We start from the raw sequence: 18,818 nt of genomic DNA, 5'->3' as shown, positions 1-18,818 counted from the left end.
CCATAGACTATCACTCACGAGCTGGTCCGCCGCCGGTCAGTCAGAATCCATTTGAATCTGTCCCTGCGGTGGGTGGTTCCACGTGCCAGTACCGCCTGCGACCACCGCCAGGTGCGATCTGTAGCCGAATCACCGCAGGAGACGGAAACGACGCCCCTGGGTTCCGCCCCTTCATAGTCTCTCCCAATCATAGATCTGATCCTTCCAGGAGTGCACGCTTCCGCGGTGCCACATCTAGTCACAGGCCCGGTTCTTCCAAAACCCTGCCCTATCAGAGACCAAGCTCTCTAGGAATTCCCCACCCATTTAATGCCCCGCCCCCATGACGGACCCAATCCGAGGGCCGGACCTCTCCGAAATCCCGCCCCCCACTGGCTTTTCCCAGGCTTGCACCACTCCAGGATGAAGCGGCAGATGACGCAATCGGGCCGCGCGGCGAGAAGGTCACACGGTCCTTCGACATGGCGGCGGCGGCGCTACGGAGTGGCTGGTGCCGCTGTCCGCGGGTGAGCGGCGATGCGGCGATGGCAGGGCGGGCTTAGGGGTCTTCTGGGCCTTCGGCCACCAAGGCTTTCTTCTTCTCGGGCCCTTGACCCTCGCGACCCTTGCTTGGGCTCAGTAGAAAGCTTGGGGTTGGGTCGTTGGGTCAGCAGAGGCCAGGACACGGGGCAAAGAGCGAGGCCTGAGGGAAGGGACCGAGCGCACCGGGCAGGGGGCGGCGATGCGCGGAGCCTGGCAGGAGCTGATCACCCTTCACCCTCTTATCAGACCCAAATGCACGGGAGAGTGAGTGGTAGCCGGGGCGGCGGCGCCCGCTGGGTAAAAAGTAGACTGGGGAAGGCAAAAAAAAAAAACCAAAAAAACCCGTGACATTAACAGCTCGCTGATGCAAGGTCCTCCTCTTCCTGTATCGTTTCTTCTAACGTTCTTTGTGGACGTGGGAGAGGTGGTTCGCGCCCTGGCAGGCTCTTGGGTCCACAGGGCAGTGGGAGTCAAGACGTGTAACGCGCACCCAAAAAGTAGCACTTCATATTGCTCACGTTCCAAGTTACTTCTTTTTTCTTTTAGTTTTCTTTCTTGCTTTTTTTTTCGAGACGGGGTTTCGCTCTTGTCGCCCAGGCTGGAGTGCAGCGGCGCGATCTCAGCTCACTGCAACCTCCGCCTCCCGGGTTCAAGCGATTCTCCTGCCTCAGCCTCCAGAGTAGCTGGGATTCCAGGTGCACCACCACGCCCGGCTAATTTTTATATTTTTAGTAGAGACGAGGTTTCACCATCTCGGCCAGGCTGGTCTCAAACTCCTGACCTCTTGATTCACCAGCCTTGGCCTCCCAAAGTTCTGGAATTACAGGTGTGAGCCACTGCACCCAGCCAGAATGTGTCTTTTACATCAGGTCAGCCGAGTCTTTGCCCAGAGTGACTCCCCTACATTACTCTGTTTATAGCCCAACCCTTGAGCGGGACATTGTAGGTTTATTCCAGAGTTGTCCCTGGAGCAATAAGTTATCCACATTTGTCTCTGAAAATCCAGTTCTCTCATCTTTGGAGGCTGGCAGAAATGGGGTGGGCTCTCGAGAGAAGATTGCTTGCCACTAGCATAGAAGCTTAATGTGCCTACTCTCAGGCTACAGGATTAAATTGTACTGGTACATTTAGCCTTCTTCCCACTATGGGTTGGCATTTCCTAGGACCTGTCTGTTTACCCCAGTTTCAGGGGCACAAGGGTAGATGTAGGCCCTGGAAGTACAGACACAACATTTTCTCTTTCCACCAGCTTCTACTCGATTCTCAGACTTTGGGAAGATTACAGAGTGCCTGGCATGCATCAGGCATAAGATAGAAATTAGCCAAAAAGGCCAGGTGTGGTGGCTGATGCCTGTGATCCTAGCACTTTGGGAGGCCGAGGCGGGCATATCACTTGAGGTCATGAGTTAAAGACCAGCCTGGCCAACGTGGCAAAACCCCTTCTCTACTAAAAATACAAAAATTAGCCGGGTGTGATGGCACATGCCTGTAATCCCAGCTACTCGGGAGACTGAGGCAGGAGAATCACTTGAACCTGGGAGGCGGAGGCTGCAGTAAGCCAAGTTCGTACCACTGCACTCTAGCCTGGGCAACAGAGCAGGACTATGTCATTAAAAAAAAAAAAAATTGGCCAGTGAGTCGCAGGTGACCCCTGCTGTTTTGTGTATGGTCTGCTTACTTCTCAGTCAACGTCTTGTTAGAATGGATCTTTTCTCTCCCCCCAATTAGAGATGCCTCAGCGGTGGAATCCACTTTTTTTCCAGCCACAGCCTACCCCATGGGTTGACCTATCAGATGCGCCGGCCGGGCAGAGAGCTGCCACTGGTGAGTGACTCAGGTTGCTCAGGACAGCAGACACAGGGGAGACCTGAAAATTCAGATCCTGTTGGCAGGAGACGGGTGGAGCTGCGGTGGCGGCTCACACCATCTCATTGGTGGGCCTTCTGTGTCCGGGGTCTTGAGAGTGACAGAGCCCAGTGTGCCTGGCCTTCTTGGTCCCAGAAGCACCTGACCTGCCTCTTGCTTGATGTTAGGGAATAAGATGCTATCACAATAGCCTGTTGTGTTGGTTCTCCGGCTTGGAAGAGACCCCTGTATTGAACTGAACTCTACATCCCTGTGACTTCTGCCCATGGGTCCCTCACCAACATGGCTATTTCCTTTTCTGGGAGATAGCGCTTTGAGCATTGGTACAGAGTCGGTCACTTGTCACACCCAGACCTCAGTTTCTCCTGCTTGCTCCTCTTCAACTGTGTTGCTTCTGTTGATGTCTCAGCATCGTGAGGACAGAAACCCAAAACGTGACTCTCTTCCCTAGAGCCGTGCATTTGGGCAGTGTGCACATTCTGTCTCCCTCGCTCTCTCTCTGCACCCAGAGCCTCAGTTCAGCTGCCGCCTTGGTCCTGTCCTGGGGCCATCGTGGGTGTGGGACAGGACCTGTGACTCTTTGCCTTACTTCTCCAGTCCCCCGTCACACACACCCGAGGTTTATAGCCCGAGAGTCTCTGGCAGGGCTGCTGTAAGGGAGTATGATTCTGGATAGTCTTGCTTAGAACCTGGTCTTCCCTGGAGAAAGGCTGGCCAGGGTGGTGTCTGAATGGGACTGCAGCCTGCCAGTAGGCTGCCACTTGTCCTGGGGAGCAGCACTGGGCTTTTTTTTTTTTTTTTAAGACAGGGTCTCACTCTGTGGCCCAGGCTGGGGTGCAGTGCCACAATCACTGCTCACTGCAGCCTTGAATTCCTGGGCGTAAGCAATCCTCCATCTCATTCTCCTGAGTAGTTGGAACCACAGGTGTGCGCCTCCACACCTAAGCCCCAAGCTGGATGCAGCTGTTTCTTGTGGCTTGACAGGAGCCAGAGAGGGGATCCCACCTGGAGCTCGTATACCCAACACAGCTGTGGAAAAGTTGACTACAGGTGGCCACTTCCCCCTGATTTGATTATCCTATGATCATTCATTAAGCTGGTTCTCTTTTGTTCTTTTTTTTGAAACAGCCTCACTCTGTTGCCTAGGCTGGAGTGCAGTGGCGAGATCTCAGCTCACTGCAACCTCTGCCTCCCAGGTTCAAGTGATTGTCCTGCTCAGCCTCTTGAGTAGCTGGGATTACAGGCATGCGCCACCACACATAGCTAATTTTTGTATTTTTAGTAGAGATGGGGTTTCACCATGTTGGCCAGGCTGGTGTTGGACTCCTGGCCTCAGGCGATCCGCCCGCTTTGGCCTCCCAGAGTGCTGGGTTCTGGTGTGAGCCACCGCGCCAGCTGCTGTCTCTTTTTTTGAGCCCACCACTGTTATGCACATGATGAAACAGGGCTGTGAATCTGGTTCTCGGACAGGCGCTGAAGGCTGTGTCTTTGAGCAGTCTGCAAGAGTGGCTCTTCATGCAGAGCTGAGCCTTGGCCTCTCTCCTGACCTCCCTAGGGCTGGCCCCCAGGTGTGTTGGTTTTCCCCAAGGGGAGAAACATCAATTGGGGCTCTCTGTGACTATCATCCTGCAGGCTGAGAGGGAGCTCTGGGCCAGGCCCCAGGCCCATGGGTCACATGAGTTAGGTCTGGCCCCAGTTCTCCTGGGGGGACTGGCAGGATTCTAGGACCAGGAAATCCTCTCAGCCCCAGAATCCTAGGGAGGAATCCCCTGTGCTGTGTCCTTTGCGATCAGGAATCGCAGAGTCCTTCCCACTCCAGCACTGTGATGAGGCCCCTTTGGGTATTGACCTTTGCCTGGTTTGAGTCACGCTGAGGGCTCTGAGGGCTCCAGGGCGAGGCTGTCTCCTGTCTTCTGTGTTTCTTTTATTGGAAAAGCAGCCTGCATTTTACTTTGCTTTTTTTTTTGAGATGGGTCACTCTGTTACCCAGGCTGGAGTAGTGCAGTGGCATGATCTCAGCTCACTGCAACCTCCACCTACTGGGTTCACACGATTCTCCTGCCTCAGCCTCCCGAGCAGCTGGGATCACAGGCACGTACCGTCATGTCTGGCTAATTTTTGTATTTTCAGTAGAGACGGGGTTTCACCACGTTGGGGAACCTGGTCTGGAACTCCTGACCTCAAGTGATCCGCCCACCTTGGCCTCCCCAGGTGCTGAGATTACAGATGTGAGCCACCGCATCTGGCCTTGCTTTTACTTTGACAAGGCTTTATTTTTTTTCTTTCTTTCTTCTTGAGATAGACATAACTTTTGTATTTTTAGGAGAGTTGAGGTTTCACCTGTCTCTGCTAACTCTTGGCCAGGCAGGTACTGAACTCCTGACCACCGGCCTCAGCCTCCCAGAGTGCTGGGATTACAGGCATGAGCCACTGTGCTGGGTCACAAGGCTTTATCTTTTTGAGCAGTTTTAGTTTTACAGATAATTGAATACAAAGTACAGAGAGTTGCCACACCCCCCCCTCCCATGGGCACACAGTTTTCTGTTCTCCATCTCCTGCATTAGTGTGGCGCATCTGTTACAACTGACTCTATGTTGATACATTATTATTATTTTTTTTAACAACAAAAAAATTTTTTTATACAGAGACAGGGTTTCTCCATGTTGGCCAGGCTGGTCTTGAACTCCTGACCTCTCGTGATCCACCCGCCTGCCTCGGCCTCCCAAAGTGCTTGGATTACAGGTGTGAGCCACCATGCCCGGCCCCCAATACATTATTATTAACAAATGCATGCTTTACCTTCGGTTCCCGCCTAGTGGTGTACATTCTCTGAGCTCTCACAGATATGTAATGACATGTATCCATGATTACCGTATGATAACAGTAGTTACACTGTGCTAAAATTTGTCTGTGTTCCACCCACTTGTCCCACCCTCTTCCCGCCAGCCCCTGGCAACCACTGATCTTTTACTGTGTCCATAGTTTTGCCTTTTTCAGAACGTCCTGTAGTTGGAGTCAGACAGTACGTAACCTTTTGAGATTGGCGTCTTTGACTGAGTGTGATATGCCTTTAAGGTCTTTTCATAGCTTGCGAGCTTATTTCTTGTTAGTTTGCCTTTTTATTAAAAAAATTTTTGTCTGTGAAAGCATATGTGGAAAAAAAATTTTTTTTAATTTATTTTGAGATGGAGTCTCACTCTGTCACCCGGGCTAGAGTGCAGTGGTGTGATCTTGGCTCACTGCAGCCTCTTCCTCCCAATTTCAAGCAATTCTCTTGCCTCAGCCTTCAGAGTAGCTGAGATTACAGGTGCACACCACCATGCCTGGCTGACTTGCATTTTTGGTAGAGACAGGGTTTCATCATTTTGGCCAGGCTCGTCTCGAACTCCTGACCTCAGGTGATCCACCCACCTTAGCCTCCTACAGTGCTGGGATTTATAGGTGTGAACCACCGCCCCTGGCCTGTTTTTTTAAACAGGGTTATGTTGCCCAGGGTGGTCTCAAACTCATGGCCTTAAGTAGTCCTCCCACCTCAGCCTCCTAAAGTGCTGGGATTACAGGTGTGAGCCACAGCACCCGGCTGAGAGCTCATTTTTTTTCAGCGCTGAATAATATTCTGTTATCTGGATATATCACACTTTCACCTGCTGTCTTTTTGTCTTTTATTGTATCTTATTTATTTTTGAGACAGAGTCTCACTTTGTCACCTAGGCTGGAGTGCAGTGGTGCTCTCTCAGTTCACTGCAACCTCCGTCTCCTGGATTCAAGCGATTCTCCTGCCTCAGCCTCCTGAGTAGCTGGGACTACAGGCGCCTGCCACCATGCCCGGCTAATTTTTTTTTTTTTTGTATTTTTAGTAGAGATGGGATTTCATCATGTTGGCCAGGCTAGTCTGGAACTCCCGACCTTGTGATCCACTCGCCTTGGCCTCCCATAGTGCTGGGATTACAGGCGTGAGCCACTGCACCCGGCCTGTCTTTTATTATTATTATTATAAAAGAGATAGCTAATCATCATTAAATGTATATCAACAGAAAAGAGAACATTTAAAAAAAATCTCTCAGAGGCTGGGCGCAGTGGCTCATGCCTGTAATCCCAGCACTTTAGGAGGCCAGAGGCAGGCAGATCACAAGGTTCAAAGATGGAGATCATCCTGGCCACATGGTGAAACCCCATCTCTGCTAAAAATACAAAAATTAGCTGGGCGCAGTGGCAGGCACCTGTAGTCTCAGCTATTCAGGAGGTTGAGGCAGGAGAATCACTTGAATCTGGGAGGCAGAGGTTGTAGTGAGCTGAGATTTCACCACTGCACGCCAGCCTGGCGAAAGAGTGAGACTCTTCTCAAAACAAAAACAAAACAGAACAAAAATCCCTTAGAGTCCCTCTGTGGGGCTTTTTGTTGTATGTTCTTCTACTGTGTTCTTTACTTTTTTTTTTTTTTGAGACACAGTCTTGCTCTGTCGCCAGGCGCCAGGCTGGAGTGCAGTGGCACGATCTCAGCTCACTGCAACCTGCGCCTCCTGGGTTCAAGCAATTCTCCTGCCTCAGCCTCGTGAGTAGCTGGGACTACAGGCCAGCTAATTTTTGTATTTTTTGTAGAGAGGGGGTTTCACCATGTTGGCCAGGCTGGTCTTAAACTCTTGACCTCATGATCCACCCATCTCAGCCTCCCAAAGTGCTGGGATTACAGGCGTGAACCACCGCACCCGGCCCTACTGTGTTCCTTAAATGTTTTTTTCTTTTGCGTTCTTTCTAGTCCAAATCATATTCTTCTGGAAACAGAAAAGGCTTTCTGTCCGGCTTGCTAGATAATATCAAACAAGAATTAGCCAAAAACGAAGAAATGAAAGAAAGTATTAAAAAATTTCGCGATGAGGCCAGGAGGCTGGAAGAATCAGACACGCTCCAGGAGGCCAGAAGGAAATACGTGAGTTCCTTTGCTGCTTTATTTTTCCCCCATCTGGGCTGGAGTGCAGTGGCACAATCTTGGCTCACCAAAACCCCACCTCCTGGGTTCAAGTGATTCTCCTGCCATAGCCTCCCAAGTAGCTGGGATTACGGGCATATGCTACCACGCCAGGCTAATTTTGTATTTTTAGTAGAAGCGAGGTTTCTCCCTGTTAGTCAGTCTGGCCTCAAACTCCCGACCTCAGGTGATCCGCCCGCCTGGGCCTCCCAAATTGCTGAGATTACAGGCGTGAGCCACCTTGTCAGGCGCCTTTGTTTCTTATTTTTCTTGGTTGACATATCTGTTTCCAGAGCCAGGGTTACTCCAGGCCAGCTTCAGCCAGAGGAGCTCAGGGCCAGACGGTTGGGGGCAGGGTGGCTCGTGAGGTCACTGCTCTGATGCACTAATGAGAGGCAGCCAGGGGACAGGAGCAGGTCTCCGGGCCTCTGGGTTCTGCCATGAAACCATGTAGCATTCTGTGCACCTTCAAGCATGGTCCCCAGACCAGCAGTTGTGGCTGCTCCTGGGAGTGGGTGCCAGATGCAGAGGCTCACACCCTCCCAAACTGCCAGGCCAGCGTTCACATCTTCACAGGACCGCAGGCAACACATGCACATCAGCCGTGGGATGCAGCGCTCCTGAGAGCTCCCAGCTGTCGCCCCCTGAGTGAAGCCGGGTGGAAACTAGGTGATGGTGCTGGTATAATTACTTTATGAGATGGGATCTTGCTCTGTCACCCAGGCATCATTGCTCTGGAGTGTAGTGATGTAATCTTGACTTACTGCAACCTCCACCTCCTGGGTTCAAGCTGTTCTCCTGCCTCAGTCTCCTGAGTAGCTAAGATTATAGGCACCTGCCACCACACCCAGCTGATTTTTCTTTATTTTTTTTTTTTTTCTTTTGAGACAGAGTCTTACTCTGTCACCCAGGCTGGAGTGCAGTGGCACGATCTCAGCTCACCACAACCTCTGCCTCCTAGGCTCAAGCAATTCTTCTGCCTCAGCCTCCTGAGTAGGTGGGATTACAGGCATTACTACTGAGCTGATTTTTGTATTTTTAGTAAAGACAGGTATTACCATGTTAGCCAGGCTGGCGTTGAACCCCTGGCCTCAAGTGATCTGGTTTTTTTTGGGTAGAAAAGGGGTTTCACCATTTTGGCCAGGCTAGTCTTGAACTCCTGGCCTCAAGTGATCTGCATTCCTCAGTCTCCCAAAGTGTTGTGATGACAGGCGTGAGCCACTGCTCCCAGCCTGTGATTATTAATTCTCTTCTTGAGCAGCTGCCAAGGCCTGGCTTCTGGGAATGGCTCTGCTTTCCTTTATTTGTCAGGGCCCTTCGAGGCAGGTGCAAGTGTCCCCAGCTTACCAATGAGCAGCTGAGCCTCAGAGATGCAGGCACCTGCCACAGGTCCCTTGGGTTTTGTTTTCGTTTGACTTAGTTTGTGGGGTTTTTTGTGTGTGTTTTCTTTGAGACAGAGTCTTGCTCTGTCGCCCAGGGTGGAGTACAGTGGCACGATCTCAGCTCACTGCCCCTCTGGCTCCTGGGTTCAAATGATTCTCCTGCCTCAACCTTCCAAAAAACTGGAATTAGAGGCATGTACCACCACGAGTGTCTAATTTTGGTATTTTTAGTAGAGAGAGGCCAACATCATGTTGGCCAGGCTGGTCTGGAAATCCTACCTCAGGTGATCCGCCCACCTTGGCCTCCCAAAGTGCTGGGATTGCAGGCATGAGCCACCATGCCTGGCCTAGTTTGATTTTTTGAGACAGGGTCTTGCTCTGTCACCCTGGCTGGAGTGCAGTGGTGCGATTATGGCTCACTGCAGTCTTGACCTCCCCATGCTCAGGTGATCCTCCTACCTTAGCCTCCTGAGAAGGTGTAACTAAAGGCATGGGATACCATGCCTGGCTGATTTTTTTTTATTTTTTGTAGAGACAGGGTTGCCTGTGTTGGTCTCCCATCCTGGGCTCCAGCGATCCTCCTATCTCAGCCTCTCAAATCGCTGGGACTATAGCTGCATGCCCAGCCCCTCTTTAGCATTAAGGCAGGGGCCACCTGAGGACAGTGCAGGCTGGGTTTACGGGGGATGGATGGTGTGGGAGACATAAGACCAAGCTGTGGTGGCTGGAGGCTGGATGAGGGGCAGAGTGATGACAGGCAAGGTCACCTCCTGCCACCCAGTGAAAGTCAAACTGGGCCTCCTGTTCTCAGGAGGTAGCTGCCACGCCAGAGTCTGAGTCTGCCAGCCTTCTGGGCAGGGAGCTCCCAGCCGCTGAGACCCTTAATCCAAGCCACATGGGCTGTCAGGGGCCCCGGAGGCAGCGCATGGTGGCAGGCGTGGGGAGGGAGGGGCTGCCGAGAAAATGTTTCTTGGACCTTTGGCTGTAAGAGAAATGGCACTGCTATATCAAAACAGACTTAAAGACACAAAGCTTGGCCGGATGCAGTGGCTCACACCTGTAATCCCAGAACTTTGGGAGGCTGAGGCAGGTGGATCTCTTGAAGTCAGGAGTTTGAGACCAGCCTGGCCAAGGTGGTAAAATCCCATCTCTACTAAAAAGACAAAAATTAGCCGGGCAAAGACACAACACTCTTTACCTAGAAAACCATGGAGTCAGAAACCATGCGGACAAGTGAGGTGCTATGGAAGAAGCTTGGGGAGCTGACAGGCACCATGAAGGAGGTAAGAGTCCCACACCCACCTAGAGCCCCTGGGGGCCACCGCAGTCCCCCTGCTGCTGAAGGAAGAGTCGGCTCCCAGGTGGGGGGTGACTTGGCAGCATTGGGTGACATGGGGCCTGGGACCACCCTCGGGAAGGCTTCTGGAGTTCCCCAGGCACACACAGGATGAGGTCAGACTCGTGACCTTGCATGACAGTTGACCCTGTAACTCAGCAGCAGTAAGCCAGGACGAGGAGAAAACGAAAATGTTTTTCCAGCCTGAAAATAGGAGGGGAGGGGCCTCTTCCATCCCCAGGCAAGGGTGGAGGCGGGAGGGAGGCCTCCTGGGGTGCTGCAGGCTCTCCTCTGTCACCTGTTCTATCTGGGTTTGCCCAGCATGGGGTCCGAGCACTTCCTCTGTCTCCAGAGGACTCCTGCCCATTTTCAGGAGGGGCCAGTTGACCCAGCATCTCACCCCTCGCCCAGGGACCAGCACCCAGGAAGCCATGGTGGTGGTCTCGTGGCTCTGGTGGTTCTGTGCGCCACAGGAGCACAGAAGGCCTATGCTGGCCTCAGAAGCCAGATCTGCCCTTCCCTCCAGCAGGAGTTCATTCCTCCTGCATCCCCTGCCCCTGGGTCTGGTGCCAACGCCCCCCTTTGTCTGTCTCAGTAGAGCCTTCATGAAGTGAGTAAAAGTGATCTTGGCCGGAAAATCAAGGAGGGTGTGGAGGAAGTGGCCAAGACGGCCAAGCAGTCAGCCGAGTCGATGTCCAAAGGCGGGGAGAAGCTGGGTAGGACAGCGGCCTTCAGAGCCCTCTCCCAGGTGAGCCCAGGCCTGGGCCAGGGTGTGCGGCCCGGGGTTGCCAAACCCAGACACCCACCGCAGGCCTGTTGTGCCTCTCTCACAGGGGGTGGAGTCCGTGAAGAAGGAAATTGACGACAGTGTCCTGGGGCAGACAGGGCCCTACCGAAGGCCCCAGCGACTCCGAAAGAGGACAGAGTTTGCAGGAGAGAAGTTCAAGGAGGAGAAAGTGTTTGAACCAAACGAGTAGGTGCCAGCCCGTGGCCCTCGCCGCCCCATTTTGGGCGCTGTCACTACTGTCTATTTTGGGGGCCTGTCGAAGGTTCCTTCCGGAGGCCATTTCTCAAGTTTGCCTTCTGCGCAAGCTTTCCGGCTCCCTTGAATTGGAGGGTGAGAGGTGAGGGCAGGGTCCTTGCAACCCCTGGCTTTGAGGTCTCAGCTGCCTGCTGTCCTCTGCTGTCCCTCCCTATAGACCCAGGAGGACACAGGGTGGCCCCAAAGCCTCCGCTTACCCCCAGCACCCACCCTCTTCCCCAGGGAGGCCCTGGGAGTCGTTCTGCATAAGGACTCCAGGTGGTACCAGCAGTGGAAGGATTTCAAGGAGAACAACGTGGTGTTCAACCGTGAGTGAGGGCACCTCGGGGGGCGGGTGGCTGTGGCCCGGGCGGCCAGCGGACCACACAGTGATTCCCCCTGCACTGGCTGCAAGACAGCCCCATTTTGCAGAAGAGGAGACTGGGGTCCCAGTGGGCCAGTCACTTCCTTCGGGTCACCTGATGGTGCGGCTGTAGATTCTGCTGCCAGAAGCCAGGTGCTCCCTCAAACATAGTCAGGGCCCCAGAACCAGCAGCAGGCCCCTGTCCCTTGTCCTGTGCGGACCGCTAGAGGCGTGTGTTTCCTTTGTAGTGAAAGCAACAACAGCCAGCGGGGTGGTGCTCCATAATTTACACAGCCCTGTTAGGGCCTCGGCTGAGGGGCCTCTGCGCCTGGCCAGGTAGGTGGGCAGGCAGCGGTCCCCAAGCAAAGATGAAGACACAGGCCCACAGCCGACCCCTCCTGGATCCCACCTGCATCAGAATGGACTCCTCAGGGGCCACAGGGAGCCCCTGGAAGCTTCAAGGGAGGGGCGTGTTTCTGAAAGGGGCCCCTTCTCCTCTAGCACCTGCCCCATCCTCCGCAGGGTTCTTCGAGATGAAGGTGAAGTATGACGAAAGCGACAATGCGCTCATTCGGGCGTCCCGGGCCCTGACGGACAAGGTCACCGACCTGCTCGGTGAGTGAGTCACCCCCAGGCTTGCAGGCTGCTGGTGGGGCGGGGTCCCCAGCCCGGCTGAACTCCAGGCTCTGCTCCCTGCAGGGGGCCTGTTCTCGAAGACAGAGATGTCAGAGGCACTCACGGAGATCCTCCGGGTGGACCCGGCCTTCGACAAGGACCGGTTTCTAAAGCAGTGTGAGAATGACATCATCCCCAACGTCCTGGAGGTGGGTGCCGTGTCCCTCCCAGGCCGCAGGGCCTGGTTCCACCACCTCCCCGACCTCAGCTGGCATCCTGGGTGCTGCTGGGAACTCTACTGCGGAGGCTGTTTTCTGAGGAGGCTGGTTGCACACGGGCTCCTGCCTGGCTGCAGCTGCCCCAGGGCTGTGCCCGACATACCTCCTGGGCCTTACTGGTGCCTCCAGTCTCCCTCACTCCTCCTGCCTAAGGCTGTTCCCTTGAGGTTGCTGGGAGTAGCTGCTGGAGGCTAGAGTTTGTCTCCAAGGTGCCTGGAGCCTCTTACCCTTGGGAGAAGTGGGAGTCTGTCCTCAGGCATCAGAGCTGGCCTTGGGCTGCCTCTGACCCAGACCTGCAGCCAAGGGGGTTCCTTCATGGTGCTGTCCCTGGCCACCAAAGCCCTCCTTGGGTCTTGCTCAAGGTCATGCTGCAGCCTGACCCCCACAAGCCTCTCCCCGAGCTTGGTGGCCTCTTCCCTGCAGTCTCTGCCTCTCTGCAGCCCTGGGGATGCAGGAGGAGCCTGGACACCTTCCACCCAGTCAAAGGAGTTCCTTCATGGGACTTTCCACCCTTGGCCCCACCGGCCTCCGCCTGACCCTCCTTTTCCTCCTCCGGTTTCCTTTGTCCTTCCCTACTTCAGGCAGGGCTAAGAGGTGGTGCAGATGGGCGCCATGCTCCAAAACAGCAGCCTGAGTGCTGCAGTGCCTTCCAGGGTGGGTGATGGGTGCCGAGTGTTCTGGCCACCCTCGCCCTGCCGCTCACAGTTTTCACCACAGGCATCCGGCTCCTTCCCGCTCTTCTCCCTGCTCCAGGCACCTCCCTCCCCCTCACCGGATCCAGCCTTAGCTCTGGGATCCTGTGGAAACAGCTCCTGGCTAGGCTGCCCCCTACAGCCCACCCTTCCCTCTTGCTGCCCCTAGCCGTTAGGAGGCAGTCAGTCCCATGGTGAGCCTTGCAGTCCAAAATGTGGTCTCCTGGGGGGACAGAGGATGTGGGCCCACTGGAGCCACAGTGTGGGTCCTCATCTCCCTGGCTCGGATTCCTGGCCAGGCTGAAAGCTGGGTCCCCAGCCACCTTCTTTCTGCACCAGGTTCCAGGGGGTCCTACCGAGGGTTGCCTCCTGGGTGGTCACCTGCAGCCTGCCCTCCACCTGCACCCAGGAGAGCCAGGCACTCACCATCAGGGTCTTGGCTCCCAGGGCCTAGGGAGGGACACCCAGTGCCACAGCTCCACCCACACTTCACAGGTGGCAGCCAGGGGTATCCAAGAAACCCCCCCACCCACTACCACCACCGCCTGCCTCCATAATTTAGGGCCTCGGTTGAGGGGCCTCTGCGCCTGGCCAGGTAGAAGGGCAGGCAGCCCACCTACCTGAGAACCACTGGAGAATGTTCTCAGGACTTTGCCTGATGCCTTAATAGCCCACTGTCCTTCTGGCACTTCCTTTTCTCTTTCCTTTTTAGGCTATGATTTCTGGAGAGCTTGACATTCTCAAAGACTGGTGCTATGAAGCTGTGAGTAATTTTTTTTTCTCTTTAAGGCCTAAAAAATTACCATGGAGAAGTTCTGCTTCAGTGGCTCTGTTGGGGTAACTCCCAACAGACAGAACCTGGGCTCCCGGTGGGGGGATCCTCCTGTCTCTCCAGTGCCTGACACCCCACCCCACCCCGCCCCGCCCCGCCCCGCCTCCTATTCCTCAGCGTGTGACACATCTGGGCTCTCAGGCTAGGCACCGTGTCACCCGCCAGTCCTCTGCTTCCAGACTAAACTCCTCAGGGATAATCCCTCTCTGGGCTTGTGTCTAAGAGATGGCTGGGGGTGTCCCCCATGCTCGTGAGAGGTCACAAAGCTGCCAATTTTACTGGGTCTTTTTTTCCCTCCAGTCTTTTTTTTTTGAGATGGAGGCTCGCTCTTGTCACCAGGCTGTAGTACAGTGGTATGATCTTGGCTCACTGCAAACTCTGCGTCCCAGGTTCAAGGGATTCTCCTACCTCAGCCTCCTGAGTAGCTGGGACTACAGGCATGTGCCACCATACCCATCTAATTTTTGTATTTTTTGGTAGAGACGGGGTTTCACCATGTTGTCCAGGATGGTCTCATGGACCTCGTGATCTGCCTGCCTTGGTCTCCCAAAGTGCTGAGATTATAGGCGTTAGCCTCCGTGCCCAGCCTTCCTCCAATCTTAAAATAATTTTGGTTAGGTCTGGGCGTAGTGGCCCGTGACTGCAGTCCCAGCAGGGCAAGGTGAGAGATCACTTGAGCCCAGGAGTTGAAGGCCAGCCTGGGAAACATACCAAAATCCTGTCTCTACAAACTAATTTAAAATGAACCAAGTGGCAGGGCTTGGTGGCTCTGTAATGCCAGCACTTTGGGAGGCCAAGGCAGATGATTGCCTGAGCTCAAGAGTTTGAGACCAGCCTAGGCAACACGGTGAAATCCCATCTCTACTAAAATAAACAGCCAGGCATGGTGGAGCACGTCTGTAATCCCAGCCACTGGGGAGGCTGATGCAGAATCGCTTGAATCTGCGAGACAGGTTGCAGTGTGCCCAGCTCATGCCACTGTACTCCAGCCTTGGTGACAGAGCAAGATTCTGTATCCAAAAAAAAAAAGAGTCAAGTGTGGCGGCAGGTAGCTGTTGTCGTAGCTGTTCGGGAGACTGAGGAGGGAGGATCACCTGGCCCAGGAGGTCAAGGCTATAGAGAGTCATCACACCACAGCACTCCAGCCTGGGCGACAGAGCAAGACACTGTCACCTATTGTTATTAAGGAAATAGTAGGCTGGGCGCGGTGGCTCACGCCTGTTAATCCCAGCACTTTGGGAGGTGAAGGTGGGCGTATCACCTGAGTCAGGAGTTCAAGAGCAGCCTGGCCCACATGGTGAAACCCCATCTCTACTAAAAATAGAAAAAGAAGCCAGGCCTGGTGGCAGGTGCCCTATAGTCCCAGCTACTCAGGAGGCTGGGGCAGGAGAATCGCTTGAACCCGAGAGGCAGAGGTTGCAGTGAGCCAAGATTGTACCACTGTACTCCAGCCTGGGTGACAGAGCAACACTGTCTCAAATAATAATAATAATAATTTTAGTGAGGGGAGTCCCAGGAGAGGTGACTGTAGCCATGAAATAAAACGAGGTCTCCAGTGGGGCCTGACTACCCTGTTTCAGGTGGCTGCAGTGGCCTGGGATTCGGGCTGGGGCCGGGGGTCAGGGTGAATGTGTGTCTCACACGTGACTGGGGGGCGTGGGAGCCAAGTGGGGTTTGAACGTGTCACCCACCCCACTTCTCAGGCCAGAGCAGAGTCCCTGTGCTCACCTCCCAGGGGTTGTGACAATGAAGTGTGGTCACAGAAACCAGGGCAGTGCTGGCCCCCGGCCAGAAGAAACCCACAAAAGTAACCCTGGCAACCAGACAGCCCTGGAAAGATGGCGGGAACTTTCCGCAGTGACTCTTAGCCCCTACCTGTGGGGCACAGGCCCCGGGAGCCTCCAGGGTGTGCTGAGTGTCTCACACCCATTAGCTGTCCTCATGACACGATCCTGAAACAGATCAAAACAAAACATTGACAGTCTTTGCACACCGGGAAAGAGCTGTGTGTCCTGATGAGGCCCCAGCTACTTCTCGGAGTCAAGGCTTGGGGTCCTGGGGCCACTGGCAGCACCGTGCCCAGCTGTTGGCCCCATCCCTGGCAGCCTCCCCATCCCTGCCCCTGTCCCCATCCCTGTGGGGCTCCCAATTCCTGTGTCTTCACGCCACCTCGTCTCACCCTGTTCGCTCCCTGACCTGTGTGCTTTCTTGCCCCAGCTTCTTCGTATTAAGCGATCCAGAATCTTTCTTGGCTAATTCTGTTCTGTACCCAGCTCATAAACAACTTGGAAAACGCAGAGGAGAACATGTCAGATTTTCTTTTTAAATACTCCCCTGCATGGTGACTAATCCAGCAGGCATTTATGAGTTTCGATGTGGATTTTTTTTTTTTTGGCTTTTGGTTTTGTTTTTACCTTGGGATCATCACGCCACAGCTGACTCGCTTTGCCAGGGAGCTCCTGGTGCCCCCGAAAACACAGCTGAAGGTCCAGCCACGTCCACAGAGGTGTTGTTTTTAAAATGTCACCTTTAAGAAACCGAACAATTAGGATTGGCTGGGTTTCTTTGTTTTTTTTTTTCCCTCTCCTCAGCAGATCAGTCATTTCCATAAAAAGTAGATGCTATCAGAACATCTTCTCTGTTACGGTTTCATGCCAAGTCCAGAGAAGCTTCCAGTGAAAACGTGTCTCGGGGGCTGCTTCCGGTGCCTGGCGCAGGCGCAGGCGCAGGCGCAGGCACAAGGGGGTTGAGGGTGACACTGGGGGCTGGTCAGTGACAGAGCCAGCCTCAGGCTGAGGATAGATCCTAGAAGAGGCGTTTGATCTCAGGCCAAGATTCAGAGTGCGGTGAATATGAAAGTATTAGAGATCAGCCAAGGGGCCGCCCGCTTAGCCCTGGGAGTGGATTTGGGATTTTGTTCCAAGAGAATCACCCACTTTGCTGATTAATCCTGATTTCATTGGTTCATGTGGAGAGAGTGCCGTTCCCAGGAGAGGGAAATGTGTGATCTGGGCCAGTAAGTGGGTGGTGCTGCCTCCCCGCTTGGACCTGGGTTCTTGGCCTCTGCCATTGCTGGCTGGCAGCAGGGCACCTGGGCGCCAGGGTGTGTGGGCAGTGGCTCTGTGTGGCATGGCGCCTGCCCTGGGTGGCATCATACAGGTGGGTTGGTCTCTCGTTGCAGACTTATAGCCAGTTGGCCCACCCCATCCAGCAGGCCAAGGCGCTGGGCCTCCAGTTCCATTCTCGCATCCTAGACATCGACAACGTTGATGTGAGCACCTCTTTCTCCAGGGCCTGGGCCACCATCAGGGGTGGGGACTCTGGCCCAGACAGGGCCCAGGAGGTGGCCTTGCCAGGGGCTGGGGGCTGTGTTCCAATTCCAGAGGCCTTGGCTTGTCTGAGTGGAGGGTCTTGAGGGAGGCCTGGTCTAAGGGGCAGGGCCCAGGGGGAGGGGGTGGTGTTGGGCCTGGTACTGGAGCCTTCTCCCAGCAGGGCCTGGGTGCAGGGGTTTCCACCTCCAGGGGAGCAGCTGGGCAGTCCTCTGAAGCCCACCCGCCCTCTTGGCCCCTCTGCAGCTGGCCATGGGCAAGATGATGGAGCAAGGGCCAGTGCTGATCATCACCTTCCAAGCGCAGCTGGTGATGCTGGTCAGGAACCCCAAAGGCGAGGTGGTGGAAGGTGACCCGGTGAGTGAGGGAGTGGGACTGGGCAGGCACAGCATTGCCTGTCCCCAGGATGTATGTGTGGCCACCCGGCAGGGACACCAGCTCAGAGCTGGAAGCTCTGGGACCAGGTGGGGATACGGAGAAACCTGAGCCAGAGTTTGGGGTTGAGGGAGGTCAGAGACCAGCAGACCCGTCCTTACCAAAACCTGAGTGCTTCCTGAGTCGAGGCGGCTGTGCTGGCCTCTGCTCCCAGCCCCTGGGGAGGTTGTGGGTGGCTCCTGCCCCACAGAGCCTGGCCCCTCCCAGAGCTGCCTGGGTCCCTGCACGTCTTTAAACTATGCCACTCCCACCCCACAGGACAAGGTGCTGCGGATGCTGTACGTGTGGGCACTCTGCCGAGACCAGGATGAGCTCAACCCCTATGCAGCCTGGCGGCTCCTGGACATCTCAGCCTCCAGCACAGAGCAGATCCTCTGAGTATGGCCTGGAAGCCAAGGAGCCCCAGGCTGGGTCATCAGGCGCAGAGGCACCGTGATACCACCTGCGGCAACTCCAGACCTCTGGGAACAAGACTTTAGGCTCTGCCCCCAGCTCTGCCAGAATGGATGCAGGAGCAGCTGGCTGGGGAGTGGGTGGCGGGTGGCTGCTAGAGATACTCTCCCTGCGACTGGAGACACTCCCCCTAGGGTCGGCCCCTGCCCTGTCGCTCTGCCCTGCAGGGGTCCCGGACCTGGTCACCCGGGGTGCACACAGGCCACATAGTGCCAAGAGGCTCCAGGGACTCCCCCAGCAGCAGGGTGGGACCTGGGCCCCACCACTCAGTGGCCCACTGGCCATCTCAGCCAAGCCACTTTAGGTCCATTTTTTATTTTAACAATGCTCTTCCAACCTGTGCATAAGCCTGAGATTTGGAAAGAATAAAACACCGAAGTGCAGAAGAGCAGCTCCGGAGTCTAAAGTGTCTTCCCTGGCGCGGGAGTGGCCGTAGTGAGGTTGGGGGTGAGAGCAGGCGGCTGCTCTGGGAGGCTGTCAAGGTCGAGCAAGGAACTGCAGCCGCAGCGTGTGGATGCTGTGCCCAGGGCTGGACCCTGTTTCTAGGGAGGAGGCCAGTGACAGACAAAACTAGGGGCCTTGCTGGTCACAGTGACCTGCCGGAGCTCTCTGAGGATTGAGGTCCCCAGGGCCTGGGGAGCTTGAGTGCCCATATGAGTGTTTTAGGGACACTGAGGTCCCCTTCCCAAACAGGGAGTCTGGAGTGGGGTCTATGGTGGAGGAGAAT

General features: G+C 54.9%; 1 protein-coding gene across 3 annotated transcripts; it reads left to right on the top strand.

Moving 5' to 3' along the window:
• Positions 1-446: 446 nt before the first annotated feature.
• Positions 447-18,482, top strand: TIMM44 (translocase of inner mitochondrial membrane 44). 3 transcript variants are annotated; one of them, XM_035285394.3, is made up of 14 exons: positions 447-506; positions 2,251-2,346; positions 5,034-5,130; positions 7,145-7,315; positions 9,939-10,019; positions 10,671-10,820; positions 10,906-11,045; positions 11,337-11,422; positions 11,980-12,072; positions 12,157-12,281; positions 13,755-13,805; positions 17,056-17,145; positions 17,450-17,560; positions 17,897-18,482. In XM_035285394.3, exons 4-14 carry the CDS (start codon positions 7,232-7,234, stop codon positions 18,014-18,016), a joined length of 1,131 nt encoding a protein of 376 aa, XP_035141285.3. In that variant the 5' UTR covers positions 447-506; positions 2,251-2,346; positions 5,034-5,130; positions 7,145-7,231; the 3' UTR covers positions 18,017-18,482. The 3 variants fall into 3 exon arrangements, with proteins under 3 accessions (XP_035141285.3, XP_002761726.3, XP_008985374.3); XM_002761680.5 differs by lacking the exon at positions 5,034-5,130; XM_008987126.5 differs by lacking the exons at positions 2,251-2,346; positions 5,034-5,130.
• Positions 18,483-18,818: the final 336 nt, after the last annotated feature.

The sequence above is a fragment of the Callithrix jacchus genome, chromosome 22, assembly GCF_049354715.1.
Source record: "Callithrix jacchus isolate 240 chromosome 22, calJac240_pri, whole genome shotgun sequence".
In the NCBI taxonomy this organism is placed as follows: domain Eukaryota; kingdom Metazoa; phylum Chordata; class Mammalia; order Primates; family Cebidae; genus Callithrix; species Callithrix jacchus.
Note: the sequence above shows the minus strand (reverse complement) of the source record. Positions and strands in the feature narration are given on the sequence as shown.

Bases quoted from the DNA above. Each gene is read 5' to 3' on its own strand.
- TIMM44 (XM_002761680.5), top strand. From the start codon at position 462: ATGGCGGCGGCGGCGCTACGGAGTGGCTGGTGCCGCTGTCCGCGG. The intron at 10,821-10,905 runs GTGAGCCCAGGC...CCTCTCTCACAG, and splicing joins CCTTCAGAGCCCTCTCCCAG to GGGGTGGAGTCCGTGAAGAA. The intron at 13,806-17,055 runs GTGAGTAATTTT...CTCTCGTTGCAG, and splicing joins AAGACTGGTGCTATGAAGCT to ACTTATAGCCAGTTGGCCCA.